General features: G+C 45.9%; 1 protein-coding gene across 2 annotated transcripts in view; it reads left to right on the top strand.

Annotated features, from left to right (window-relative positions):
• ADAM17 (ADAM metallopeptidase domain 17) overlaps nucleotides 1-27,601 on the top strand; it is a 36,206-nt gene that overhangs the window by 4,505 nt on the left and 4,100 nt on the right. The window contains exons 2-17 of one of the 2 annotated variants that reach the window (XM_079791663.1): nucleotides 4,488-4,620; nucleotides 6,626-6,756; nucleotides 7,553-7,641; nucleotides 9,946-10,114; nucleotides 12,736-12,869; nucleotides 14,932-15,021; nucleotides 17,029-17,142; nucleotides 18,498-18,642; nucleotides 18,745-18,833; nucleotides 19,929-20,081; nucleotides 21,645-21,844; nucleotides 23,029-23,132; nucleotides 24,167-24,301; nucleotides 25,644-25,774; nucleotides 26,523-26,601; nucleotides 27,293-27,381. In XM_079791663.1, coding sequence (XP_079647789.1) covers nucleotides 4,488-4,620; nucleotides 6,626-6,756; nucleotides 7,553-7,641; nucleotides 9,946-10,114; nucleotides 12,736-12,869; nucleotides 14,932-15,021; nucleotides 17,029-17,142; nucleotides 18,498-18,642; nucleotides 18,745-18,833; nucleotides 19,929-20,081; nucleotides 21,645-21,844; nucleotides 23,029-23,132; nucleotides 24,167-24,301; nucleotides 25,644-25,774; nucleotides 26,523-26,601; nucleotides 27,293-27,381 — 1,985 coding nt within the window. Of the gene's footprint in view, nucleotides 1-4,487; nucleotides 4,621-6,625; nucleotides 6,757-7,552; nucleotides 7,642-9,945; nucleotides 10,115-12,715; nucleotides 12,870-14,931; nucleotides 15,022-17,028; nucleotides 17,143-18,497; nucleotides 18,643-18,744; nucleotides 18,834-19,928; nucleotides 20,082-21,644; nucleotides 21,845-23,028; nucleotides 23,133-24,166; nucleotides 24,302-25,643; nucleotides 25,775-26,522; nucleotides 26,602-27,292; nucleotides 27,382-27,601 lie in introns of those variants that run through there. The other variant, XM_079791664.1, reaches the window with a different exon arrangement.

The raw sequence follows: 27,601 nt of genomic DNA, 5'->3' as shown, positions 1-27,601 counted from the left end.
ATTGCTCAGCAGTTTACTAGCTGATATCCCAGACTTGAGTCTGTTCCCCTCCTGCCCACTCTCCACACTCCGGTTACAATGAACTTTCTAATTCTCAGCTGCTGCCCTTCTCCAAAGACCGAAATCCTTAATTTAGTTCTGTGGCCGGTCATGACCAGTACCCTGCTTGCCTCTGCAGCCTCACGCCTCTTCACATCCTCTGTGCGGTCAGCACTCAGCTCAGGTTGCTTTCATTGCTTTGAGTATCCGTTCTGTTTCTCGTGGGCCTCAGCAGACGTTATGCCCTCTACTTAGAACCTTCTCCTTCCTGCTCCTCGTGGCTTCCTCCTCATCCTGTGTTCTTCACTTCAATGTGGTTCCCTGGGAGAGTGCCCTGGGCTCACCAGGAGGGGTCATGCCCCTGCTGTGTCCTTCCCTGACTTCCTGTAACTTCTGACATACTTGATAACAGTTTTTTGTGTCGTGGTCTTCCCACCAATGTCACAATATTGGAAATGTATTTTTCTTTCTCCATTGTAGCCCTAGTACCCGGAAGGTAGAAGGTTCTCAATAAATATTGAATAAGTGAGTAGGTGGAGTCTGGTGGAATAGGAGGAAATGAAGTGCAGAATGTGTGTGCAAGAAAGGAGGGTTGGGGTGGAAAAGACACAAAAACAGTGAGGAAGGGGGGGGTCTCTAAAGGTAACAGCCCGGAGCGAGCAGAGAGATTGTGACCGTACACTGAGCTGAGAATGCTAAGTGGTTTACAGTAAGTGTACTGAGAGATTTGGATATGGATAAAGGCTAACAGCTTTTGTCAAGTGGGGGAAATATGAATTCAGCTGAGGAGCTACAGGAAACCGAGACAACCACTGGTTGAAATGTGGGAAGGGAAGCACAGTGAAATACGGGGTTTCGGGGGGGGGGTTACTGCTAGTGCAAGGAGAGTCACAAGGGCAGGGGTCCGTTCGTTGGACGAGGGCAATGCTTTTGCCATGCTTTTGGAATGGCTCCCGAGCTTCCAGTTGGAGCCAGCTAGTTATTATAAGAGGATTAATTACAATGGAAACATAGTAAAGTTTTTTAAAGTGCTTTAGCAAGCTACATTTAAAATGCTTTTTATAGAGAAAATATACCTAAAGATAACCAGTGATGTTACTATCTTGCTGTGTTTTTGTAGGCCTATTTTTATACATAGTTAAGATCATGCAGTATGAAGAGGATTTTTTAATTGCACCTTTAATATTATAGCATAAACATTTCTCCATGTTTTAAAAACCTGTATTTAAGAGTATTTTCTACTTATTTTTTAAAAGTGTTTTTACTGATTTTAGAGAGAGAGGGGAAGGGAGAAGGAGAGAGAAACATGGGTCAGCTGCTGCTTACTGGGGATGGAGCCCACAACCCAGGGATGTGCCCTGACTGGGAATTGAACCAGTGCCCTCGAGGTGCATGGGATGATGCTCAACCAACTGAGCCACACCGGCTGGGGCTGCAGCATTTTAAATGATTGCATGTTGTTGTTGTTGTTATTTAGAAGTCCCATAACTTGTCCTGGCTGGTGTGGCTCAGTTGGTTGATGCGTCGTCCCGTACACCGAGAAGTGTCTGGTTCAGTCCCCTCAAGTCATATACCCTGGTTGCAGGTTCCATCCCCGGTTGGGGCACATGTGGGAGATAACCAGTTGATGTTTCTCTCTCACATCGGTGTTCTCTTCCTCTCTCCCTCCCTTCCTCTCTCTAAGATCAGTTAAATTAAAAAAAGGAGAAGTAGTACCATAACTTATCTGTTGCCCAGTTATTACCTTGTTTCTGATTTTGTTTATAAAAATAATGCAAGGCTGAATAATGAACATCTTTGTGTTTAAAGTTTTTTTCTTTGAATTATTTCCTTACTTAGTTTAGTTCAGTAGCGGTTCTCAAACTTGGGTGTCCGTCAATATCGCCTGGAAGGCAGGTTAAACACAGATTGCTGAGCCCCACCCTAAGAATTTCTGGTTGAAAACTGGCCTTTTAACGAGTTCCCAAATGACGTGGATGCGGATGCTGCTGGTGTGGGGAGCACCTTTGAGAGCGGCTGGCCTCTGACATTGACAGTGAAACTACAGGATTGAGGTTGAGTTTCTCAGTCACTAGGAGTGATTATGATCTTGAATGAAACTGAGTTCATGTACCAGCCTGTCTGTATCAGGAAGCTGAAGAGTGAGGAATTGTAGCAGTACCTCAGCATTGAGAATTTGTGCAATTTGTGAACATAGGAGTGCTGTTTTGTGCAAGGTTCTGCGCTGGGTATTGTGAGGTAGGGGTCCTGTGATGAACAATACAGAGCTCCCTTTTGGCCATTTTACAATCTGTTTGTGAGATAAAACAGATAGAACTCATAAGTGCCGGGAGAAAGTAACAAACACACGGCTTCAGAGTTCAGAGGGAGACGAGGTCATGTTTGGGTGACTTATTGAAATGTAGGAGACCTGGAAATAGAAGGTCCAAGAAGAGCGAGGCTATCTTTAAGAAGCGTAAACAGTGTGGCATTAGGAAAGCGTGGGGTTTTCAGCCAGGCAGGCCCAAGTTCCAGTCCCAGTTCTGTGCTACATTAGCTGTGATCATTATTCTCCCTGAGTCCCTCTGGTCATCTGTAAAAGGGGGATAAAGCCTCGGGGGTGTTTGTGGAGATAACATAAAACGCCCAACATGGTGTCTTGTAGGAAACACTCAAACATTGTTGAGCAAATGGTAGGCTTCTGGAAGGTTTTTGTTGGTGCTGCTAAGCATTACAAACATTAGCGAGGCCCGATAACCAACAACCATCCATAGGCAAAGAAGTGATGGGTGCCTTCTCAGACAGCTTTTCTCCGGATTAAATTTTAAAGGAAATTTTGTTAACAGAAAATGGGGGACCCAGCAAGTGTGAAATTGCTGCTGTTTTGTGTGATGTTGGTTAGACTCTGGAGTGGACCTGGAATGAATTTACTAGGATCTCACAGCAGCCTGCCTACCCCTGCTGTCTCCAGGGTTGCTGGGAGGAGGCAGTTTTCCTTTGACCACACTATAAACTGGCCCTTCCCGCTCGTCTGCTGTCCGCTTTCATGTCCGCATCTCTGACTGGTATTTGCTTGTGATTGTCTGTCTCCCACACTAAGATGAGTGCTGCATCAGGCAAGGACTCGGTTCTGCTTCAGGCTGTCAGTACTTACCCAGGCCTGGCACAGCGCAGTGAATGCGGGAACTGATGCACCAACCAGCTGAGGACGTTGAGGGGAGGAAGGAGAGAGTATGGGGTGGATTCTTTATTTCTTCCATGGTTTGGGGAGCATATTTAACCTCAGTAGCACTTCACTTGTATTTTAAGCTCCTGCTCTATTTTGAGGACATCCTAAGTCCAGTGGAATGGTTTTGTTTCTGCAGTGATATTTGTTGAGAGAAAAGGAAAGCATCAGCTCAAATATTTTTAGACAGTTTCTACAGAGACTTAAGTCACCAAAACTGTATTCCAAAAATTCTCTTGATTTTGGAAGAGGCCGCAGAGTTGCTGTTGATGACAAGTGACTTATAGAGTAGACATACTTTACATTGTTACTCTTGCTCTGCATCAAATAAAAACATTTTTGTGCTTGTTTTATTTTGGTAGCAGTGCTCTTTGCTTTTCTTGGGTTCCAAGTCAGTCTGGTAAAATAATTAATGTTGATCTTTCCCAGGGATTAGTTTGGTTATAATATTACTTCTGCTTCCTGGTGTCCACTGGACTGATCATCTGTATTTGTTGAGGGCTGCAGTAATAGGGATAGTATCACTTCTTGTTCTCTAATTTGTAATAGTGCTTTTTTTGTAAAACAGTTACTTTCCCAGTTTTGGTTTGCTCATTAATACCTTTGTTGCTCTTGCTCCACATGAACTGATAAGAAACTGATACAGCTCAGATTGGCAATTGGCAGGTTGAGTTGGCTGCCTTGATCTTAGGAATTCTAAACATACAAGCCAGAAATACCTTTAATTTAGAAGTTAGGTCATTGCAGAATATGATACTCTGAGATACCAAAATTACCACTACCTGATGTGAGCATGGACTCACGCTCACATTGCCCTATTGTCACAAATACCTTTCCGCAGTGGGTTGGTTTGACCTGGGACCTAAACAGGTTCACACGTTGGCTTGCTTGCCATGTTCTTGTCTGGTAGGTGTCGCCCCTCCCTTCTTTCTCATGCTATTTATTTCCTGAAGACATTGGGTCATTTGTTCTGCTGGAATTCTAACATTCTGGGTGTGGCTGATTGCTTGCTAAGGTTATTTAATTTGGCAACATTCAACATTTATGTCTTCAAAATTAGAAGTTAGATCTTGGTTAGATTCAGATTCAATTTGTGTGTTTTTTTGTAAGAATACTTCATAGCTTATGCACCGGGCACTTCATAATGTACATTAGGAAGAGTTTGTTGTCTGACTCTCATTTTAGTAATTTTACAATTGATTGGTAGGTTTAGGTGTTAATAACTTTTTTGTCTTTATTTCAGAAAAGCTTGATTCTTTGCTCTCAGACTACGATATCCTCTCTTTATCCAGTATCCAACAGCACTCGGTAAGAAAGAGAGATCTACAGGCATCAACACATTTAGAAACACTACTGACGTTTTCAGCATTAAAAAGGTAATTTGAATTATTCATAGAAAAATGTTGGGGCAAGTGAGACTTGGTTTGGCAAAAACAGAAAAATAAGTTGTTTTTTCCCACAAAAGCTTATTTATTTTTTCAGTTATAGTTGATATACAATATTATATTAGTTTCAGGTGTATAAGGGTAGCTTGGGAAGTTACATTTTTAAAGATTTGTAATTAATATAATTAGTCTGTCAGATTATTACACTGTATATTGCCTATTCTAAAATTTACACTTATGATTATTTTTAAAAAGTAAATAGGTATTCCCAAAGTGTCAGTGATGGTAATAATATGGTTATCGAATTCTAACAAAGAATTTTAATTAATTGACTGTGAATAGAACCCACTAAGCCACACTGGCTGGGAGTGGTGATGGATATTAACTAGACTTATTGTGATGATCTTTTTGTGATATATACAAAAAATAGAAAAATGTTAATTCAAATGGATTAACATTAGTTTGTGGTTACTGTAAATCCTTAAATCAAAAGTCAGATAAATAAAAAAAAAAGGCAGATAAATGAAAATTATAAAAGAATTCTGTAAGTACATGACTTCACATAATTTTGGGAGGATAGAGTAATAAATTCTGACTAATATATTGTGTGGGAGGCTTTATAGCTGAAAGTTGAAGATTGGAAACTCAAAAAAACAGGAATTCTATATCACTTGGCCCTTATCTTTATAATAGAGCAGATTAGTAATGTAGAAAATGAAGAGCACAATTCCAGTGATTTTTCTGGAAAGAACATTAAGTAAAAGCAATGTGGAGACTCCTGGAGAGCTCTAAAATGAAATGATAAGGCATTTATAATAAGTTCTCAGCATAACTGATGGTGGAAACATATCATATCTGTGAATGTGTGGGAAGATGTGCTTTAGGATAGCAGCAGAAAATGTTCCAAGGTTTTCTGAAATAACGTTCTATTGTCTCTTTCTCTGTGACCATTAAAAAAAACAACCCACAAGCAAACTAAAATTACCTTGTTCTGCTCAAAAATGTTAAAAATATTTGTTGCCATGGAAACAGTCTCAGTCTAGATTCTTGCAGTTTAGGCTTATGCAGACCCATAGGAAGTAACACTTCATATTTTCAACACCACAGCGGACAAAATTTGTTCCTGTGGCTAAGATGAAAAACGTACCTTTATTTATTTTTTATGTTCATGGGCACATTGAAAGGACTCTGTAAATGATAATTGAAAAATTCTTGCTCACTATGCCTAGTTTTTAAATCAAAACTGAAACTCATAGAAAACAAAAGAATATTAAGCCAACTAAAGAACTGCAGTGTGTATTTTAATGTCTGTGTTGTTTTTGACTTGTATTTATTTTCCTCTCGGTATTGTGGATTAATTTTTTTCAAGATTTTTTAGAAGGAGAAAAATAGCATGAGTGCTTTTAAATACAGAAAAGTAGCATTTATTAATTTTACAGCAATAACATTAGGTGGATTGCTAGAGGCAGCATAGTACAGGCTTCTGAATGAGCCAAATTCAGCTTTCAGTTTTGCCATTTTCCAGCTGTATAACCTCAAGTATGTTGATTAACTTCCAAGCCTCAATTTTTACTGTGTGAAGTGGATATGACATATACAGAGCATCTAGGACTGAGTGGGTGTTCAGGAAATAGTATCCAGTAATACCAGTTTTTAATAAGTTTTTAAGATGAGCAGGACTTCGACTTACACCATCCAGATGTGTGTTTCCTTATTCTTCAGCCTCCAGGAAAGATGAGTGCTAAGCTGTTGGAGTCTTCTTTCCCAGTTCTGGATGCTCCTGGCTGCCAGATTCTTACACTAAAGAGATTAGTCCCTGTGTGTTCACAGGAGATCGGTGCTCTAAGCACCTAGTAAAACAGTAGTGAAAACCCGAGTGGCTTTTCATTAATATCAACTCTTCTGTCAACTTCTTTTTTAAGGAAGTTTAATTAAATGAGAATTAGGCTTCCATTTTGTGTTCTTAGAGTAAAATATGGATGCATTCTTTCTTCAGGCATTTTAAATTATACCTGACGTCAAGTACTGAACGCTTTTCCCAAAATTTCAAAGTTGTGGTGGTCGATGGTAAGAATGAAAGCGAGTATAGCGTCAAGTGGCAGGACTTCTTCAGCGGACACGTGGTCGGTGAGTATGGAGCTTGTTTGCCTTGGTGCCTGGGGTGGGAGGTGTCCGGATCTAACTTGACTGTATATTTATATTCTTTTTTGGGGGAGGGAGACGGAGTACCAGAGAACTGCTGATCTTTGTTTTACTTGAACTGTCTAAGTTTGGAAGCAGAAACACTCAAACAGGAGGACACGGGATTACCAGCTGTCACACTAGCTGGCCACTTGGATGATGGAAATGGGTTTCCTCTCAAGTGATGAGAATTTCACCTTTTCTTTAGAGAAGGATTGTAGACTTCCCTTAGGAGATTTTAAACAGAGGATCTAGGAGATAAAATAATTGACTTTGTGATCCTGTTTTATATTTATTTAAGAAAATACATCCAACTAGCAATTGTCATTTACATCAGGAACTTATTCTACAGTCAGAAACAAATGGCATTAAAATCGTCAAATAGTAGAGTTCAAGACCTCCGTGTTTCAAATTTGTTTTCTGCCTCCTCTTAGTTCTTTCTTAACCCAAAGTAGGCAAGTTATTCCAGGAGGAAATTACAGGTTGGTTGGTTTTGGTCTGTAACAGACTCGAGATCATTCTCATTCAGCAGCTGGAGGCCGAGAGAGAGGTTTCAGATGACTGGACAGAGGCCCCTCCTGAGGGGGGTGTCTCGCTCTGCTCCGGGGTGTTTTCCTGGTGTTCACAGTGTCTGGGCAGATTCACTCCGATGAAGGGCTTTGTTGAGTTTTAATGGCAGTGGGGCATAGTTTATTTTTTTATGTAAGTATTTTTTAATAGTGAAAATATTTTTTCTCTTAAGGTGAGCCTGACTCTAGGGTTCTAGCCCACATAGGAGATGACGATATTACAATAAGGATCAACACAGATGGGGCAGAATATAATATAGAGGTAAATCTAACATGAATTCTTTCTTAGCATATACCTTTTTTTCTCTCCAAATGTCTATTTTTATTATATTTATTGGAGTAACATTGGTTAATAGCATAAATTTCAGGAGTACAACATTATAATACGACATCTGTGTACTCAGTTGTATGCTCACCCCCTGAAGTCTAGTCTCCTTCCCACACCATATATTTGACCCCCTTTGCCCTCTTCGTCCTCCCCTCACCCCTTCCCACCTGGGAACCACCTTGCTGTTGTCTGTATGAGTTTGTCTTTTGTTTGTTGGTTTGTTGCTTTTTGTTTCATATCCCATATATGAGTGAAATCATATGGTTCTTGTCATTTTTCTCTCTGACTTCACTTAATTATCTCTGATTTTTAAAAAGTCGTTTCTCAGTTGTTGTAAGAAGACAGAGGTCTATAATTATACTTCTTTTCTCCTTGTATTTAAAGTTTTTTAATTAGGAAAGTAGATGATGTTTTAAAGAAGATGATATTTTTTACAAATGACTAAGAAGCTGTCGTAAGATGCACTGTATTTCTAATACCATAATTGAGTAAAAGTCATATGTGGGTGGATAATAGGAAGAGAAAACTTCCTTCCCTCCCGACTCATTGTTTCCTTATTCTTACTTAGTAACCCTATTACAGAGTAAACATTCTCAAGGATGAAGGCGAAGTCTTATTTGGCCATTTCTCCTTTTTTTCTCCTAGCTGCTCTGGAAATGCAAGGTCAATAAAGGGTGATAGTTTATAGTCTGAGGGGTTAGAAGAGGAAACTAGGAAGCTCGGGCCACTCTTCCATTAAAGTACTGCAGGAGAAACCAGGCTGTGCTGTCACAGCCAGGCAGGACACGGAGCCGTGTGTCAGATATTAGTCTGGGAAACAGATGGTGGGTCGAAGTTATTCTGTGTTTCTAAGAAAATGAGAATACTCTGGGTAGTGGTGATATCACCAAAACAGAACACCTGTGGGAAAACTATAATTAAATTGGTTAAAATGAAAGGTTCAAGTATATTTCAGTGCTGGTAATCCATGCATAGTCAAAAAGATCTCTTGTCCTCCTCAAAATCTCTTTCATGGATTTTTTTTTCTTTCTAATTTAGGGTCCATTTAGTAATGGTTATTATAGGATTCAGCACTATATTGCTCTCTCTTTAGATTTGCCTGGTCATTTCACATGAGTGGAACTACCCAATATGTGGTCTTTTGTGACTGCTGCTTTCACTTAGAATGTTTTCATGCTTCATTCGTGTTGTAGCATGTGTCCGGACTTTATTTCTTTTTATAACCAAGTGACATTCATTGTATGGATATACCACCTTTTGCTTATTCCTCCATCCATTGGACATTGAGTTGTTCCCACTTTTTGGCTGTTGTGAATAATGCTGCTGTGAACACTCGTGAACACGTTCTTGTTTGAGCATATGCTTTCATTTCTCTTGGCTGTACACACGGAGTGGGATTGCTGGGTCATATGGTAACACTGTTTTCCATAGTGGCTGTACTTGGCATGCTCACATTTTACATTTCCTGCATTGAACAGTCCATGGTACATTTGCACCAGCAGTGCATAAGAGTCTGATTTGTCCACCTCCTCGCCAATACCTGTTATTGGGTGTATTTTTTATTACAGTCTTCCTGGTGGGTATGAAGTAGTGTTTTCTTGTCGTATTATTTTTCATGATGGATATGGATATACGTGTGTGTATGTAAATTTTATCTTTTGAACCTTTCTCACAAGCTGTTTGGTTCTGATGAGACCAATGTCCTTACAGAGTGGAACTTGGGTTTGAAATAACAAACATTCTTTTGACTTAACATACCTTTTGAGTATGTTAGTTCTGATTTACAGTGACCTTGCAATATTGTAAGGGAATGTATTTGTTCTTTCCTGTGCACAGAAGATGTTAAGGAAACTAGAATGAAAAAGCATCAGAACAGAACCTTGTCTAACTTTCCTGCTGTCTGCCCGTCACCCAGCATGGTTGGTGTTAACATAAATATTTTGAATCAGTGAATGGAAAAGGATATGCATTTTCTCTTCTGGTTCTTCTAAAAGGTTTCATAACTTGTGCAAAATAATGCCCTTCTTCATATACAGATAAAAAAGTGAATAATCCATGTATTTATTTACCAGCATAGAAACAATGATAAAAATTGAAATGGTTTATTTTCTATAAAAATGTCTAGCCAGTTTACTTAGCCTGGAAATGAATGTTATCTGCAAACAAGTAAAGGATGTAAGAATTTGATGTTTAGGAATTTTTATATTTTCCATCTCAATTATATTTTTTCTATTTTAGCCACTTTGGAGACTAATTAATGATACTAAAGACAAGAGAATATTAGTTTATAAATCTGAAGATATCAGGAATGTTTCACGGTTGCACTCCTCAAAAGTGTGTGGTTACATAAAGGCGGAAAATGAAGGTTTGCTTCCAGAAGGGCTGGTAGCTGGAAAGGCACCTGATGGTAAGACTTAAAAAACATATTTCAAATAAGAAACAGGCACTGTGCTGTCTTCAATAGGGGTGTTCAATTGATTTTTTTAAAAAGCATGTTTCTCAAGAAACTATAGTATTTGGCTTGAAAATAGTTTTGTTCAGAAATTTTTATGTTAATTCTTTTGCATATAATATAACAAATGAAAACACTAGAAAACAATGGTAACAGTAAAGATTAGACTTTAAAAAAAGTTTGGGGAAAGGAATTGAATAATCTGAGGGCAGATATTTTTTTATTTGCAGGTATTTAAAAATGACAATACTGTTGTAAAACAATCTTTAAATAAGTTGATAAGACATTACTTAGTAGCAAAAAAAGCTCTTTAATGTTTGAAAGATGAAGCTGATCAGTTTGGGGCAGATCCATTTAGCACCTTTTGAAAACAACCATGTTGGAGAAATAGTCTACTGTCCTTATTTTTAAAAATCTTAGAAAATATTACTAGCATTTTAATATATAAACTAGAGGCCCGGTGCATGAAATTCATGCACGGGGGTGTGTGTGTGGGGGTGTCCCTCAGCCCAGCCTGCACCCTCTCCAATCTGGAACCCCTGGAGGGATGTCCGACTGCCCGTTTAGACCCGATAGTCAGACATCCCTCTCACAATCCAGGACTGTTGGCTCCAACTGCTCGCCTGCCTGCCTTCCTGATTGCCCCTAACCGCTTCTGCCTGCCAGCCTGATCACCCCCTAACCACTCCCATGCCAGCCTGATTGATGTCTAACTGCTCCCCTGCCAGCCTGTTTGCCCCCAACTTCCCTCCTCTGCCGGCCTGGTCACCCCTAACTGCCCTCCCCTGCAGGCTTGATTGTCTCCAACTGCCCTCCCTTGCAGGCCTGGGTCCCTCTCAACTGCCCTCCCTTGCAGGCCTGGTACCTCCCAACTGCCCTCCCCTGCTGGCCATCTTGTGGTGGCCATCTTGTGTCCACATAGGGGCAGGATCTTTGACCACATGGGGAAAGCCATATTGTGTGTGTTGGAGTGATGGTCAATCTGCATATTACTGTTTTATTATATAGGATAGAGGCCTGGTTCACGGGTGGGGGCCAGCTGGTTTGCCCTGAAGGATGTCCTGGATCAGGGTGGGGGTTCCCTTGGGGCGTGGGGTGGCGTGAGCGAGGGGCCTGTGGTGGTTTGCAGGCCAGCCATGTCCCCTGGCAGCCCAAGCGGAGGCTCTGGTATCTGGAATTTATTTACATTCTACAATTGAAACTTTGTAGCCTGGAGTGGAGGCCAAGACAGGCCAGGGTGTGCGGAAAGCTTTGCTTCCTCCATTGCCAGGGGCAACCCTAGCCTCCCAATCTGGGACTCCAGCTCCGTGGCTGCCGCCATTTCTGTTTGGATTTGTTTACCTTCTATAATTGAAACTTTGTAGCCTTGAGTGGAGGCCTAGGCCGGCAAGGGCAGGCGGAAAGCTTGGCTTCCTCCATTGCCTGGGAAACCCAAGCCTCCCTCCTGCTCTCTGTGGCTGTAGCCATCTTGGTTGGGTTTATTTGCATATCTGCTCTGATTGGCTGGTGGGCGTGGCTGGTGGGTGTAAAGGAGTGGTGGTTAATTTGCATGTTACTCTTTTATTAGGTAGGATTCTTAAACAGTTTGATTATTTGATAAGAAAACCTATTAACACAAATTAATTATTAACCCTTTGCACTCGCTTTTTTCTCGATTCCTTTATTCTACTCGGGATTTAATTTTTTAAATACCCCAGATTTTACAAAGCGCAGCAGTAGAATAAAAAACTGGAGTTTCTTTTCATACAAACTTATTTATTTGGATTCTTTTATATTTCAAATTATTGATACATTCAATACAATTCGACATACGAGCTGCTACCGATGCTAACCGTGTCGAGTCACACTCGACATCCGAGTGCTAAAGGTTAATGTCTGATTACCTTGATATTTTTACCATTACTTTGGTTAATTTGTGGACTTCTAGAATAGAATGAGTGCTTCATAGCTGAGCAACAAATAGCTGATTGCTTTACTTTCAAGTACTTTTAAAGTTGCCTCATTTAAAAAATTACAGGGACACTTTCCCTTGGTTTTGAATTCTACAATTTAAAAAATATATATATATATATATATTGATTTTTTTACAGAGAGGAAGGGAGAGGAATAGAGTCAGAAACATCAATGAGAGAAAAACATTGATCAGCTGCCTCCTGCACACCCCCTACTGGGGATGTGCCCGCAATCAAGGTATATGCCCTTGACTGGAATCGAACCCAAGACCCTTCAGTCCGCAGGCCAACGCTCTATCCACTGAGCCAAACTAGTCAGGGCAATTCTACAATTTTTTTTAAAAAAGTATTATTTTATTGCTTTCAGAGAGGAAGGGAGAGAGGTGGACACATCTATTGACTGAGCCAAACCAGCTAGGACTTGAATTCTACAATTTTAAAACTTCATATTACTTTTCACTTTTCCTTCAAATTGTTTTTTTTTTTGTTTGTTCAAAATACCTGTAAGGAAACTAAACTCATGTAATGTTTGTTTCCAAACTATGCTAGGTTTGAAGTGTTACTATAAAAAAACTCCTTGTTTTGATGAATTTTGATTTAATAGTGCATACAAATTCATATTAGAGCCTATTCACCGGGTGAAGAGACGAGCCGACCCTAATCCCATGAAGAACACGTGTAAATTATTGGTGGTGGCAGATCATCGCTTTTACAAGTACATGGGCAGAGGGGAAGAGAGTACCACCACCAACTACTTAGTAAGTATTTGATCCTGGAGAAGGTAATGGACAAAACACTCATGTAGGTAGTCTCACTTCATTAGGGTGAGGACTGCTATAATTTGAAACATAAAGAAATGGATCCGTTTCAGATGCCATATTATTTCGTAAAATATTTGAGGGCTATCTGAGATTCTTGCATTACTGCATAGAGATTTTAGTTTCAAATTTTTGAAAACCTGTTTTACCTTTGAACTATTATTTTCTGCACATTAGAGTTTTTATAAATATTAGGTTTAGGGCAAGTTCATTACATAGGCCTCTCTTTATCCAAGTGAATTCTTTGAAAACGTTACTGCTATAATGGCAGCGATCTTATTGGGACACGTGACTGTTGCTCTAGACTCTAGAGTCTAGAGTGGAAAAAATATTTGTATGAAGAATAAACATTATGCTAGTTTTTGTAATTGGTAGAAACTTTTATAATGGCATTTTCTCTAAATGATTTTTGCTTATATGCATATTTCAGAGAAGATGGGTCAGTTTGGTTTGTGCCATAAAGTAGTTAATTATTGGGCTCTGAGTGAAATAGATGGGACTCTCATGCTCATAACCACCCTTCGGGCTGAGCACGAAGAGGAGATTACAGAAGTGTTGACACTGGGTTTTTAAGCTTTTGCGATTGTAATTTTGAAAAGTCAAGGGAATCAGATTTCATTGACATTTTTTATTAGTATGACCTCATTTGTCATGGTAACTTGGCACTGACCAAAATGCTGTTTAGGAAATAAGAGAAGGCAGCTCTTCATGAGCAGAGAGTCTGGCTCAGTAAAGACGTCTTTCTCGTTGCCTCGCAGTTGCCCTTCTCGGCCATGCCGCCCTCACCCTTCTCCCTTCTCCTCCCGCCAAGTGAAAGGAGTCATTGTCAAGCTGGTAGGAGCAGTGTGTGAAGTCACTAATTTTTGCTCTTATGGAAGAGATATTTCCTGAAAAAGTTTCTTAATAGGGCTTTGTATTAAGGAGTTCTCTTAATTTGTTGCTTCTTTGTTCATTACACCAAGAATATTAATATAATGAAAGGTTTGGTCTTAAAATTTGCATTTCTTGGTCTTTCAGTTACTCTAAGTCAGTGGTTCTCAACCTTTCTAATGCCCCGACCCTTTAATACAGTTCCTCATGTTGTGACCCCCAACCATAAAATTATTTTCGTTGCTACTTCATAACTAATTGTGCTATTGTTATGAATCGTAATGTAGATATCTGTGTTTTCCGATGGTCTTAGGCTCTACAGTTGCGACCCACAGGTTGAGAACCGCCAGCAGGGTCGCCTAAGTTCACAACATGAGGAGCTGTATTAAAGGGTCGCGGCATTAGAAAGGTTGAGAACCACTGCTCTAAGCAAGGAGCAGTTTCCTACCTATAACATGCTTTGCAGTTGCCCAGACAAACCTCATCTCGCCAGTTTTGAACAATAAAAAATTCTCTTTGAGAGGAGATACTGTTGAATGTTTTGTTCGTGGTGTGAACCGTCCTTGTCTATCAGCCTTCCCCTCGCTAACCGCCCCCCCCAAGTGAGAGCACAGGGGAAGGGGGAGGGGGAGCCTCCTCTTCCTGGCCCTCTGCCCGGCCCCCATGCGCACTCTGCCCAGGGAGGGGGCCAGCTTAGCAGGCCCGGCGCTGCTCCTCACTCTCCGAGGAAGGCGTTTGAGGCACTTGCCAAGAGACCGAGTGAAGACTGAATATTCCTTAGAAGACTCTGTTTTAGGTAAATCGATTGACTTCATTTTCATTTTTGTAACTGACTGGAATGGCAGGTTTTAAAAAAACCTGTTACTTGGTATTTTGGTTCCATATGCAATTGATTACTTGATTTATACTAGGGTGCACCACTGTTTTACTCTGGTAACAAGACTTTATTTGGGCTGGGAATAACTTCTTTGTCAGCACTGTCAATGATAAAGAACAACATTATGGTAGTTTTTGTAATTGGAAGAAACTTTTATAATGGCATTTTCTCTACACTGGTGGTTTTCTCCCTGCAGGATTCATTACGTTGCAGAGAGCAGTAAAGGTACATAATGTCTCTCCCTCTCACACACAGATAGAGCTCATTGACAGAGTTGATGACATCTACCGGAACACTTCCTGGGACAACGCCGGTTTCAAAGGGTATGGGATCCAGATAGAACAGGTACTGACCCGTGCATGTGCTTACATACTCCGCTAAGGTCTGTGATGTAAATACTCGTCACTTCAGACGTAATCATAAATATTCTCAAATGCCCTAATTCTTACCTGTTAAATTGCAGTGTTTTTATATTAATTATTTGTAGATTATGCACTTTTCTGTTCTTAAGCTTGTTTTAGGCAAAAAGTCTTTCTTGCTGCTCTGAGCTCTCCCTTCTCTGAATTCAGGGCCCTTTTACCCCCGCCCTGTTGTCCTTGCCTGTGACCATGCTATGTCTTTAGTTAAAATCTGCAGTCAGAAGAGTTGCTCAGAACTCCTGTGTGCATTGCAAGGCATACGGAACCAGGAGCTCTCTTCCTCCCAAACGTCCTGATTTCTCCGATCTCATTAATAGAGTGTGTCCAGCCCAGCTCGTGTGGCTCAGTGGTTGGGGCACATGTCCGAGTTGCAGGCTCAATCCCCATAGGGGTGCACATTGTGTTTTGTTTTGTTTAATATTTTTATTGATTTCAGAGAAGAAGAGATAGAAACATCAATGATGAGAGAGAATCATTGATTGGCTGCCTCTATTTTAAAAATAGAATATGTCCAGCCACAGTGTATTAATGTCATCTTAGTATCTCATAGTAAAAATTGTTCCAAATTGATAAGGCTAATTAAAAAGACTGTTCTGAAATTGGGTATTGCTCTGGACAAACACTTTGATATGGAAATTATTGTTTATATTTTTTCCAAGGCTTTGCTCTGAATTAACCATATTCTTAAAGGCTCTGTAGCTAGAATTTAGAGAGTAAAAAAAAAATCCTTGAAATTATACATCATTCTTATAAATGTTAAACTTTTATATACTTGCATAAAACTAAGAGAATTATTTTTCCCTTTTCCCATTCTTTTACTTGCATTTTCTTTTTTTAAGTTATTGTTTGAATAGGTAACATTACATATGGCACAAAAGCCAGTGACAAGTAAGTCTCCGCAATCTCTGCTCGTTGTCAAACCAGTTTCTTTCCCCAAAGACACCCATGTCACTAGTTTCATGTGTATTTTTCCAGCGGCCTTTCTGCATGTATAGCATGTGTGTGTGTGTGTGTGTGTGTGTGTGTGTGTGTGTGTGTGTGTGTGTGTTTGACACAGTGGTGGTATGCCGTACTCTGGATCATGCTTTTCCATTTCATGAATATGTTGGTGACTACCCCACTGTGGCTCAAATAAAGCTGCCTCACTTGTTTAAAACAGCTGCGCCTTGTTTGAGTTTTAGGGGGTCCGTAAAGAAAGCTTTTGTGTTTTTTTTTTGCTTTGGAACTTGGAACCAGTTGAAAAAATCGGTGTGATATAGGAGATAAAAATGTCAGCTGCTTTCCTGGCACCAGGTGGGCTGGAAGATGTGGGCTAGATGGGCAGTCACAGTGGGCTTCCTGCTTCATCCCAGAATTGGTCTTGACCACCCACCACCAAAGCTGCAAGGCGCACCCCGGTGCGCTTCCCACGTGGTGGCAGAGCAGAGCAGAGTATGCCCTCCGCAGGCAGGCAGGGCCGGAGACCCCCGGAGCGACCGCGCCGAGCACGGCCCTGTCCCTGGCTCTGTGTGAACGAGCAGGACCAATAGCATTTGTACGGCGTGAACAAGGAGCGGCCCCTGTTCTTTACACCTTTTCCTCCTGTGGCTTACAGTGACGCTCATCCTGTTCGGCATCCCTGCAGCATTGACTGGGGTTGAACTAGATATTTTAGGCTAATGGAACTAAAGTTCTCGTTTTCAAATAAATATAGAGAAAATGAAAATTTGGGAGCACATTTATAAATTTATAAATCATTCGTTGACAAGTGTTCCATTATCATCTGCTTCTCACTTTGTTTTTAAACATTAATTATTTAGGGCTGAAGAATTTTATGAAATTCTGGTTCCAAAACTTTTTCTAGAATTGGCTTTTATTGAATATCTGAACAATGCAGTATTCAGTTTGTGGCTTTTTCTGAAGTGTTCTAAGTGTATTCTCTCTTTAAGTATAGATTCTCATTTTCAAGTCTCCAAAAGATGTAAAACCTGGTGAAAGGCACTATAACATGGCAAAAAGCTACCCAAATGAAGAAAAGGATGCCTGGGATGTGAAGATGCTGCTGGAGGTAGGTGGGGAGCCCTGGACGTGACGCTGTTGCTACCACTTGTGATTTCTGCGGGGGGGGCCACGTCTGCTGACGAAGGGGCATGTTAGAAAAGGGGCGTGGGAACCGGAGCAGCCCAGCAGCTGGTCAGCGGTCGCCTGTCCCCTGCAGCAGGGCCAGCAGCCAGAGCGGCAAAAAGCTGTGCCCACGGGAGTGCTCAGAGCGGTGCGCTGACCCCTGACGTCTGAGGGTCCAGTGAAGCCATGGACTAGAAACTCGGGGGATGCCCAGTGCATACAGTTTTGTATCATTTTGTTTGTTCAAGTCTCTTGGGAACTGTTCAGTGCGTCTCTTAGGTCAGTGATCAATGGTATGGAAAGGAATCAGGCGGCAGATTTATAACTTCGAGATCTAGAAGTTCTGTTCAAGAATTCTAAGTTTTCGTGTTTTTATTCTGGTAATACACCTAAAGGTAGTGAACCTAAACTCTCTCAACGGGGTATGATGTATCCTGTCTGCACATGATGCCAGTGTCTGAGTTTGTGATGATATTGCTTTGTAAAATGACCTTCTAGGAAATGAGAGTGTTTATCTTTCAGTAGGTTGGTGATGTATCAGTTGCCTCTTGGTGCTCTAACAAATTACCACAGATTTAGCAGCCTAAAGCAACACTTTATTTATTTAATAGTTTCCATGGGTTAGTCCAGGTACAGTGTGTGGTTCATCCGTATTCTCTGGGGAGTCTCACAGGCCCAAATCCAGTTTTCAAAGCTTGAATGGAATTTCAGAATATTATCAGCTCTAGCCAGGTTGTATGTGCCCTGACCTGGGATCAAGCCCACAACCTTAGTGTACTGGGATGACGCTCTAACCAACTGAGCTACCTGGCCAGGACCCTGCTGTTCAGTTTAAGCATTTTAAAAATCAAGATATTTTTTAATTGGAAGCTGTGGGTTGTTGTAGGAGAGGTTTCTACTAAAACCGTTAAGAGTTCTTGAAATACTTGAGAAGCCCTTGTCTTGGTGTGAAGTTCTGAGGCCCTGAGAGAGGTAGGTATCCCAGTACTGGGTCTGACAGTTGTGGAATGTCCCCAGTGCTGGGCTGTACCTCTCACACCAGCCCTCGTCGTTCCTTAGAGCTGCTGTGAACAGCTCCCAGCCCCTCCCTTTGTGTCCCCACCCCTGCAGATGAGGTCTGCCCCTCACCTGTGGGGTAGGTGGGTGTGAGCTGTGGCAAGGAGCATTGCCCTGCCCTGCCCGCACTCTTGGGTGCAGACCGGCAGTCATACGGAGCTGATCGGGAGGGAACACTTGGTTGAAACATCTTTCGATGCCATGTCCTTGTTAATCTAATTAAGAACACTTTGCTTGTTAAAGCAATTTAGCTTTGATATAGCTGAAGAAGCATCTAAAGTCTGCCTAGCACATCTGTTCACGTACCAGGATTTTGATATGGGAACTCTTGGATTGGCTTATGTTGGTTCTCCCAGAGCAAACAGTCACGGCGGTGTTTGTCCAAAGGGTAAGTTTCCCGTTTGCTGTGTGACTGTGGGAACAGCAGGCTGATTGGCTTATATGGAAGTTCTGTACTGAACAAGCAATTTGTCTGTTTTCTCTCCTTTAGCTTATTATAGTCCAATTGGAAAGAAAAACATCTATTTGAATAGTGGTCTGACCAGCACAAAAAATTATGGTAAAACCATTCTTACAAAGGTATGTTCTTTTATTTTTTAAAAGGATCGATGTTTAGTTTGTTGTAGTTGTTACGTATTTATGTAGATGTCTTCTAAAAGAGCAATACATACTAGGTTGTTGTTGGTTTTTTACGCCTAAACACATGTTCTCTGGTGAGAAATCTGAAAGTAAAAGGCATAAAGAAGAAAATAAAGGTTACTGGTCAGACTTCTTCCAAGACGCACTGGGCCATTGTCCCGGAAGCTGTCCCCAGGCCCTCTGCTGCCCGCGCCGCGGGCGGTGCTGGCCCTGCAGTGGCTGTGGTCTGCAGTCCCCCGGACTCCTTTCCGGCCTGTTCTTCCTCTTCTTGACCAGTACCAGCATTTTGGTAAAAACCCTCAGGAGCTGCCTAAGAATGGTGCCCGGAGGGAGACTCCTGAGGTTTTGCGTATCTGAAAATGTCTTCACCCTGCCCTTCAGCCCGATGATTTAGCTGGTATATTCCCAATTCCCTCCGAATGTGAAGGCTTTGCTCCATTGTCCTTTAGTGTTTTGTGTTACTATTAGAGTCTGAAGTCACTCCAACTTTTTATGCTTTTGATGTGACCTGTTTTTCCCTCTGGAATATTTTAGGATCTTGTTTTTGCCCAGATATATCCATTAGGAATGTGTTAGGCATATTCCAGAAAGTCCACAGAACAGAAACTGCAGTAAGCAGTGCCTTAGTTAGCTAAGGGGTGTGGCTCAGGCGAGAAGTGGGTGGGCGGCGTTCTGAGGTGCTCCAGCGCCCGGTCTCCCCCTCTGTCCTGGAGCCGTTGTCCTCAGGTCACAGGATGGTTCCCTCCTGTGCTGCGGAGAGGAGGACGGAGAGAGCAGAGCCTGTCCCTTTTTAAAACTGGTCTGGCGTCCCACCCACCGGCTCTGTTATAGCTCAGCGACAGAGCCGGTCCCTGGCTGCCCAGATGCTCCAGGGAGTGTGGGAAGGGGCTGTTGGAGCTGGGCACATGTCCTCTGGGCAGAGTTAGGTTCTGTCGGGGCCCATTCATCAGGGCCCTATTGAAGACAGCGGGCCCCTGGCCAAAGCCGGGGTGGTTGGGTATTGGCAAGTAATGTTTTCTTTGCATGATCTTTAAGGAAGCTGACCTGGTTACAACTCATGAATTGGGGCACAATTTTGGAGCAGAACATGACCCGGATGGTCTAGCGGAATGTGCCCCAAATGAGGACCAGGGAGGAAAATTCGTGATGTATCCCATAGCTGTGAGCGGAGATCATGAGAACAATAAGGTATGTGTCTTGGAGCGTCTTGACGTGGTTAGGAAAGAAAGCGGCTATTTAGTTACAACCAGAGCGCAGAACGGGTCCGTTCAGGGGTGGACTGCCCATTACCAGTCCCTGGAAACTCGGTTGTGTGTTGGGAGTGAAGTGTGGCCCATCACATCCGGTGAAAGCTGTTGTCTGGGCTGTTTGTTACCAAGATTGAGCATGTGCGTTTGAGCCGCGTGGAAGCTCAGCCACAGTTCGGGTTGGTGTTGCAGTTCCAGATCGCAGGGTCTGGTGGGCTCAGGGTGTAGGTGGAAACTTCGGTCATTCTCATTTACAAGCTGTCCTTCATTTAAGCCCTGCAGTCCTTCGCCATTCGCATGTTTTCATAAACTGTTGCCACAGAACACAGAATTGGTCAGCTCTGAGCCTCCTGCGGGCAGGGCCCTGTCTCTGGTCGCAGCTCTGTCCCCGTGTCTGGTAGGGTAGGTGGCACCTGGCCACTGTGTGGGTACGGATGTGGGCGGTTCACTAGTGAGGGTCTCTGACATACGCGGTGGGTTGGGGCGTTGTGAACAACAGCAGAGACGTTAGGGGAGAGTCCCTAGAGGGCTGCTCCTCTCCCTGTGCCGGAGCTGAGCGGTGAGGTCTGCTCAGGCGGAGCTCTGGCCGTCCCTTCTGTGCACTTCAGCGCTCACACCGCCTTCGGAGCGTCCTGTGCGCCACTCCTCTGGGCTGGGGTGAGAGAAGCCATGTTAGCAATTTGCAGAGAACTGGAGACCCCGCCTCAAATAACGACGCCGAGTTCCCTGCGCCTCTTACGCTGCCTCACAACGCCAGAGGGTGTGGCACCTGGACTCGGTCACAGCGCCTGGTAGTAAACCTGTCGCGTTCAGGAGGAGCCACGTCCGTGGTTCTGGGAAGCGAGGGTAGAGGAGCCTCTGAGACACCGGTCACCTTCAAAACTGTTAGGATCTTGGGGACCCACGAGAATGTTTAGAGCAGCCGTCGCCAGCTGCTGGTCTGTGATGTCCGAAAGGTTGGCGACCGCTGGTGTAGGTGACAGTTTAGAATTAATCTTTCAATAGACTGTGTAAGACTGCTTCTCCGTGAGCTCAACTGTTTGAAGTCTTTAAACATGGCTCATTCATACAAATAGCCAGGGCAGGGTGGTGAGCCGGATCAGCCCGTTGGCGTGCCTGCACGTGGTGTCTCGGAAGACGAAGGTCCGTGACGGTTCGCACTGCCCCGGCGGTGCCAGGCCGAGGAGGCGCGGCTCGTGGTCTGGTGGAGCTCAGATCCTCCACTCGTGCCCGACTGCTCGTCCTCTCGACGGACTGGCTGGGGGGTTTGGGCTCGGCCTGCGTGCAGCTTGCCTTCCTGTGAGGAGTTTCAGACTCTTCACCAAACCCGCACCCGCTTCTCAGCCTTCTACGGAGGGAGAGGACTGGGTCCCAGGCGGAGGCACTTAGAGGGATGAACTCGATGCCTCCAGGAGGCTCCGAGGACCGGAGCATTCAGAGTGAGAGAGGCGGCGCACCCACAGGAATGGGTTCTCACGCTGGCTCGGGCCCTTCTTCCTCTCAGATGTTCTCTAACTGCAGTAAGCAGTCCATCTACAAGACCATCGAAAGCAAGGCCCAGGAGTGTTTCCAAGAGCGCAGCAACAAGGTGTGTGGGAACTCGCGCGTGGACGAAGGAGAGGAGTGCGACCCGGGCATGATGTACCTGAACAACGACACCTGCTGCCACCACAACTGCACGCTGAAGGCGGGCGTGCAGTGCAGGTGGGCCGCCCGGGGCCGGGGCTGGGCCGGGGGCCGGGCCTGGGGGGCGGGTATCCAGGTCCCGGCAGGTTGAAAACACAGGGCCTTTGGAATTGGTGCGAGGACGTGTGTGCCGGGTGCATGTATGTATGTGTGTGTGCATGCACAGGTGTTTACCCTGTGCCCTTGACAGCAAGAAAAATGCTTCCTCCAAGCAGTCTTTTTTTTTTTTTTTTAATATATTTTGATTTTTTACAGAGAGGAAGGGAGAGAGAGGGATAGAGAGTTAGAAACATCGATGAGAGAGAAACATCCATCAGCTGCCTCCTGCACACCTCCTACTGGGGATGTGCTCGCAACCAAGGTACGTGCCCTTGACCGGAATCGAACCTGGGACCCTTCAGTCCACAGGCTGATGCTCTATCCACTGAGCCAAACCGGTTTCGGCTCCAAGCAGTCTTGACAGCCTGTCACGGAATCCCTCCTCTCACGCACTCTGCTACCGAGCGGAGACTCCCCAGAGCAAGAATCGTTTCTGAGGAAACGGATGTCAGGGAGGACGGTTGATGATTCTCTTCAGGGCTGCATTCTCTGTAATAGCCGGTACTGGGCATCATCGACACGGCAGTCCTGGACATAAATGAACTGTGTGTGTCCGCACAGTAGCTGAGCGTTGCACCGTTTAATGGCAAAACTCATGTGGAGGAAGCAGGTTACAGTTAGAAGGCACCTCTGCTGCCATTGTTATGTCCCCTGAGAGCCAGGGCCTGCGTGGAAGCAGAGGGGAAAGCTTGTTTATGGTGAATAACAGACTTGACTGCCTACATGCATATCAACATGTAACTACTCAGGGAGGAGGGCTGGGCCGCTGAGTTTCTTGACCATTGATTGCCTTGCAGGCCCGCGTTCTCTTTTAAATTCCTGTATTATGTATATTAAGCTGATGAAAACCGAGGGCCCAAGATGTTTTAAAGACGAGTCACTCGGGCCAGCCTGTGCTGTGGGCTGCGTTGCCCTGCCTGATGCCACATCAGGACGGGCAGACAGAGTACGCAGGTGGCGCCAGCTCCTGGAAGTCGGTTATGCAGGAGTGGGCGACCCAGCCCGGCGGCCTTGCCCTGCGGCCGATCCTCAGGGCCTGGACCCGGACTGCGGTGCTGGCTCTGACCTGTCTGACCGAACGGTCCCTGTCTGCTCCTCCGCAGTGACCGGAACAGCCCCTGCTGTAAAAACTGCCAGTTTGAGACTGCCCAGAAGAAGTGCCAAGAGGCTATCAATGCCACGTGCAAAGGCGTGTCTTACTGCACAGGTACGGCCTCTGCTGCTTCTGGAAGACTCCGCTCAAGAGGGGAGATGCGTGTTTGGGAACCAGGCTGTTGCACTTGCGTGAAAGCAGCCCCTCTTCCCCTCCAGGCGGAGATGAGTGTGCGCCTTAGTTTGCGGCTCGCTGTCAGCGTCCTGCAGACCCGTTTGCTTCCTTCCAGTTCCCCGTCCGCCCCTTCCCCTCCCCCTTCATTCTCTTCCCTGCAGGCATCCCTTCTGCTGTGTTTAACGTGTATCTGGATATGTGTATATCCTTGAAACATAATGTGCTCTTTCGTGTCTGTGTGTTTTTAACATGCCAAAATGGTATTCTTCCTTAGATCTTTTCAACTCAATACCATGTTTACAAGTCATTCTGTGGCACTGCATGCTATCCATGTCTGTATTGAGTTCATGTTGGGGGCACCTGCCGAGTGCTCGTCATGTGATGATCTCACTCACCGAGCAGTGGCCGCTGGGATAGCCGTCATCTCCTGGACACCCAGGCAGGGCTGCGCTGACATCCTTCCTGCGCCGGTCTCAGCCGTGGGCAAAGCGTGTCAGTGCCAAGTGCCCGTGGGCACCTCTGTCCCCATGTCCTTGCCAAAACTCTTATTTTTTGCCAGTTTGATGCTTGCAAAGTGATTTCTCATCTTTATATACAATTTCTTGAACATCTCTCCACGGGGAGTGCGCTTTTAGTCTACCTGATGGCACTAGTGTTGGTGTTGTTAGTGGTGATAGTCCGTACGCATGTATTACATGTCTGTTAGGTTTCACAGTAAAACGGTAAAAGCCGATGCACGGTAGGGGTCAGTGGCTGAGGTGAGGCCGGGAGACAGTGTGGGCATTTGGGGCCTTCGGGCCTGGCCCTCTCCCAGACCATCTGCTCACCTGCTGATTGGGCATGGCGTGTCATCCTTGCCCGATGGGTCACCTCTTCCTCTGCCAGCCCGGGCTCCGGGTCGGGACCCTGCGTGCGGCGTGCCCTGTGGACCTGGAGGCGTGACTCACGGGGCCTCTGCCGGTTGGTGCTTCTAGGTAACAGCAGCGAGTGCCCGCCTCCCGGGGACGCCGAGGACGACACGGTGTGCTTGGACCTGGGCAAGTGCAAGGACGGCAAGTGCGTGCCCTTCTGCGAGCGGGAGCAGCAGCTGGAGTCCTGCGCGTGTAACGGTGAGCACGTGTCCCCGCGTGGCCTTGCTGCGGGGGAGGGTGGCCTGTGTCTGCCCGGCCCGGCCCTCACTTGGGGCCCTGACAGTGTCAGCCCTCACTGCTGAGGATGGTGGGGAGACACCCCTGGATTCAGATCCTGGCTCCGCCGCCTTGTCTGTGAAACCAGCCCATGGGCTCCCTTCCTGCCACGTTTTCAGACCACGTGGCCAGTGTGGGGCGGTAGGAGGGGTCTGGGTGACGGGCGGTGGCTGTGTCTTTGCTGCTCCTTCCTGTGTCAGACACGCGTGAAGGCAGCAGGAGCTGTGGTGCCCCTTCAGCACGTCCCGGAGAGCCGGTTCCGGGCGGCCCGTGAGGAGGAGGCTCGCCGCCGGCCGGTCCCTGTCTGCGGGCCTCCTCAGTGATGGTTGGCCACACGGTGCTGACCTCTGAGACCTTGTCCTCAGGTTTTCACGGTATCTTGGCGCCCGGCTCTGAGCTTCCTGCCCCACCGCAGGGTTCTGATTGCAAAACCAAGAGCCCAGAAACCACGCCCCTGGGCGGGGACTCGGCATCCCCACAGCGGGTCCGGTCTCCGGGCGGAGTAGCGTGTAAATAAGGAGGTGACGTGGCAGGTGCCGAGCAAGCGCTCTGTTGAGGGCGTGGCAAGAGGCGTAGGCTGCCCCAAGCCGCACAGTCAAGGCCCCGGAAACGGTGGTGAATGAGCGATGGCCAGGCCGCTCTCCCTGGAGGTGGTTTTTCCTGTTCCCGGTGTCCTAGCTGATCTCGGTGACTGTCACTGCCCACTCGCCCCGGTGAAGTCTGTCCCGACTCAACTGCCGGTGACTTGCTGGGCGTTTCTGCCGTTGAGTGGGTGCCAGTGGCTTACCTGAGGCCCGTCACTCCGTCCCCTCACGATGCCGGAGGCTGGCCTTGGGGAGGGTGCTGTGCGTAGGCCGCCGTGCCCCGTCACAGGTCACTCGGCCACACCACCGGGTGGCAGCTCCGTCCCTCTTGTCTGGCTGGAGCCCTGGCCCTCCGGGGTGTCCTTGTCGTGAGAGAAGGGTTGAGAGCAGCAGTGTGATGTTGGGATGGAGGGAAACACTTTGCGTTACGAAGTACAGGGAATAATTTGGTTTTTACTCCAAACAAAGGAAACTTCTGTGTAAATCTTGACCTTGTGGCCTCTACTCGGGACGGAGGGGCGTGAACTCAGAAGTTGCTCCTTGAGTGGAGTCTGGAGGAGAGAGGCTTTGAAATAAAAAACCAGTGCCCCCGCCCCCTCCCCCACCCCCCCCCCCCCCCCCCCCCGCCCCCGGAAGGAGAGGCGCGTGTCTGAGAACTCGGCTCTGCCTGTTGGTTTCAGAGACGGACAACTCGTGCAAGGTGTGCTGCAGGGACCCCGAGGGCCGGTGCGTGCCCTACGTCAACGCCGAGCAGAAGAACCTGTTCCTGCGGAAAGGGAAGCCCTGCACCGTGGGGTTCTGTGACGTGAATGTGAGTACGTGTTTGGGGGCAGCCTTTTCTGCCCAGCCCAATGGGAAATGTGTTCACGTTGCCCTCAATCTGCAAATGGAAGGAAACCAAACCGGGCCGCCCTGTCCTCCTCACCCCGCGCTCATTCTTGTGCGAGGCCGTCCGGGGGGCCGTGTGGGCACAGCCTGTGAGCAGAGCCGGCGCCCTCAGCAAACGGGAGCGCTCTGAGCGGGGGCTCCGCGTCCAGAGACTGGCCAGGGCCCGAGGGCTTTGGCACAGTGGGTGGTTGTGGGGCAGTGGGTCCTGATTATTTGGTTTCTGTTAATTATAAAATTGAGTTGGCAAAAATATACCTAAGTCACCATTTGTAAGTAGGAAAGATCTAGAAGCAGCTTGATCCACCCAAGTCAGACTGTTCGGTCTCTACAGAAACATCATTTTATTTGTGCAAAACGTGGTCGAGGGTTAGTGTTCCCGAGGCTTCCCAGGCCTCTGGCTGTGTTCCCTGGGGTGCTCGTCTTTTGCACCCTGGTTTCTGGGTCTGTCTCCTGGGAACCCCAAGTTCACTTAGAGAAGCGGCCTGGTGGTCAGGCCTCGGTGACAGCACCCCTCCTTTCTTAGAGCTCGCGACACTTAAATTGTTGCCCGTGTCGAAGGTGAGCCGGCCGTTTGACTTAATGAAGCCCTTCATGCGTTAGCTGCTTGTAGAGAGCCACGCTGTTTCTCAGTGCATTTCTTTTAGGAAAAACGCTGTGTTTTCTGTTCATAGGGCAAATGCGAGAAACGAGTACAGGATGTCATCGAGCGGTTTTGGGACTTCATCGATCAGCTGAGCATCAACACTTTCGGTAGGTGATCCCCCCCGGTGCTTGTCTGCTTGGAACCGAGCTGATGTCTGCGATGATTTGGAAAGTGTAGACTCTGGTCCTGCAGCAGCAGGTGCAGTATCACCGCGTTAGTTCCGTCTAGGCCCTCAGGTGGACTCATAGGTCTGCCCCGTGTAGATGGCTGCACAGATTTCACACGAGGGAATCAGTACTTAGTCAAAGCACTGGCTTCCTTCTCGACTAAGTAAAGTGAACGCAAAAGAGTCTAAGCACGGTCAGTCCTACAGACTGTAAATCTGAAATTATCTGATGAAGGATTTATTTTAAAATGGGCCTGATTTTGCGGAAGCAGGGAATGCATTGTGTCCTCCGGGGCCTGTAATTAGAGTTTAGTCACAGAAATACCCAGAGAGCAACACTGTCTTCACAGCATTGCTCCCAGCAGCCTGCACAGTGCCCCGTTCCCTGTGGCTCCAGACCCTGTGTGGCACTGACCTCTGTCTCGGGGCTGTTTCCGGAAGGGGACCTGTGGTTGGCGGGGGGGGGGGGGGGGGGGGGGCAGGTCTCCCAGGTGCACAGACACTCGTGCTCTGCGGAGTCAGGAGCGTCGGCAGCAGCCCGGGGCATTGGTCACGGCGCGGACGCTCTCGGGGCGTTTCCTGTGAGACGGCAGTCCTTGGGTCAGACGGTCACTCCCTGCGCTGGTTCACAGGGAAGTTCCTCGCAGACAACATCGTGGGCTCCGTCCTGGTGTTCTCCCTGATCGTTTGGATTCCTCTCAGCATTCTTGTCCATTGTGTGGTAAGTCACCCTTTGTAAGTAATGAAATGTTTCCTTAAAGTTTTGAACCACTCCAGCCATGGGATCTTTGGAAAAGATGAAATCTGCCCTTAACAAAGCCTGACCTGCTGTTCCCGATGACACGTGTTGGTGTTAGCCCGAGGAAAGCGTATCTTGTGAAGAGCTTAGCGAATAGGCCCCAACAAGAATATTACTTTCTGTGTGTGGATGTTTCGTTCCT

This window comes from Cnephaeus nilssonii, assembly GCF_951640355.1.
Source record: "Cnephaeus nilssonii genome assembly, chromosome: 15".
In the NCBI taxonomy this organism is placed as follows: Eukaryota; Metazoa; Chordata; class Mammalia; order Chiroptera; family Vespertilionidae; genus Cnephaeus; species Cnephaeus nilssonii.
Note: the sequence above shows the minus strand (reverse complement) of the source record. Positions and strands in the feature narration are given on the sequence as shown.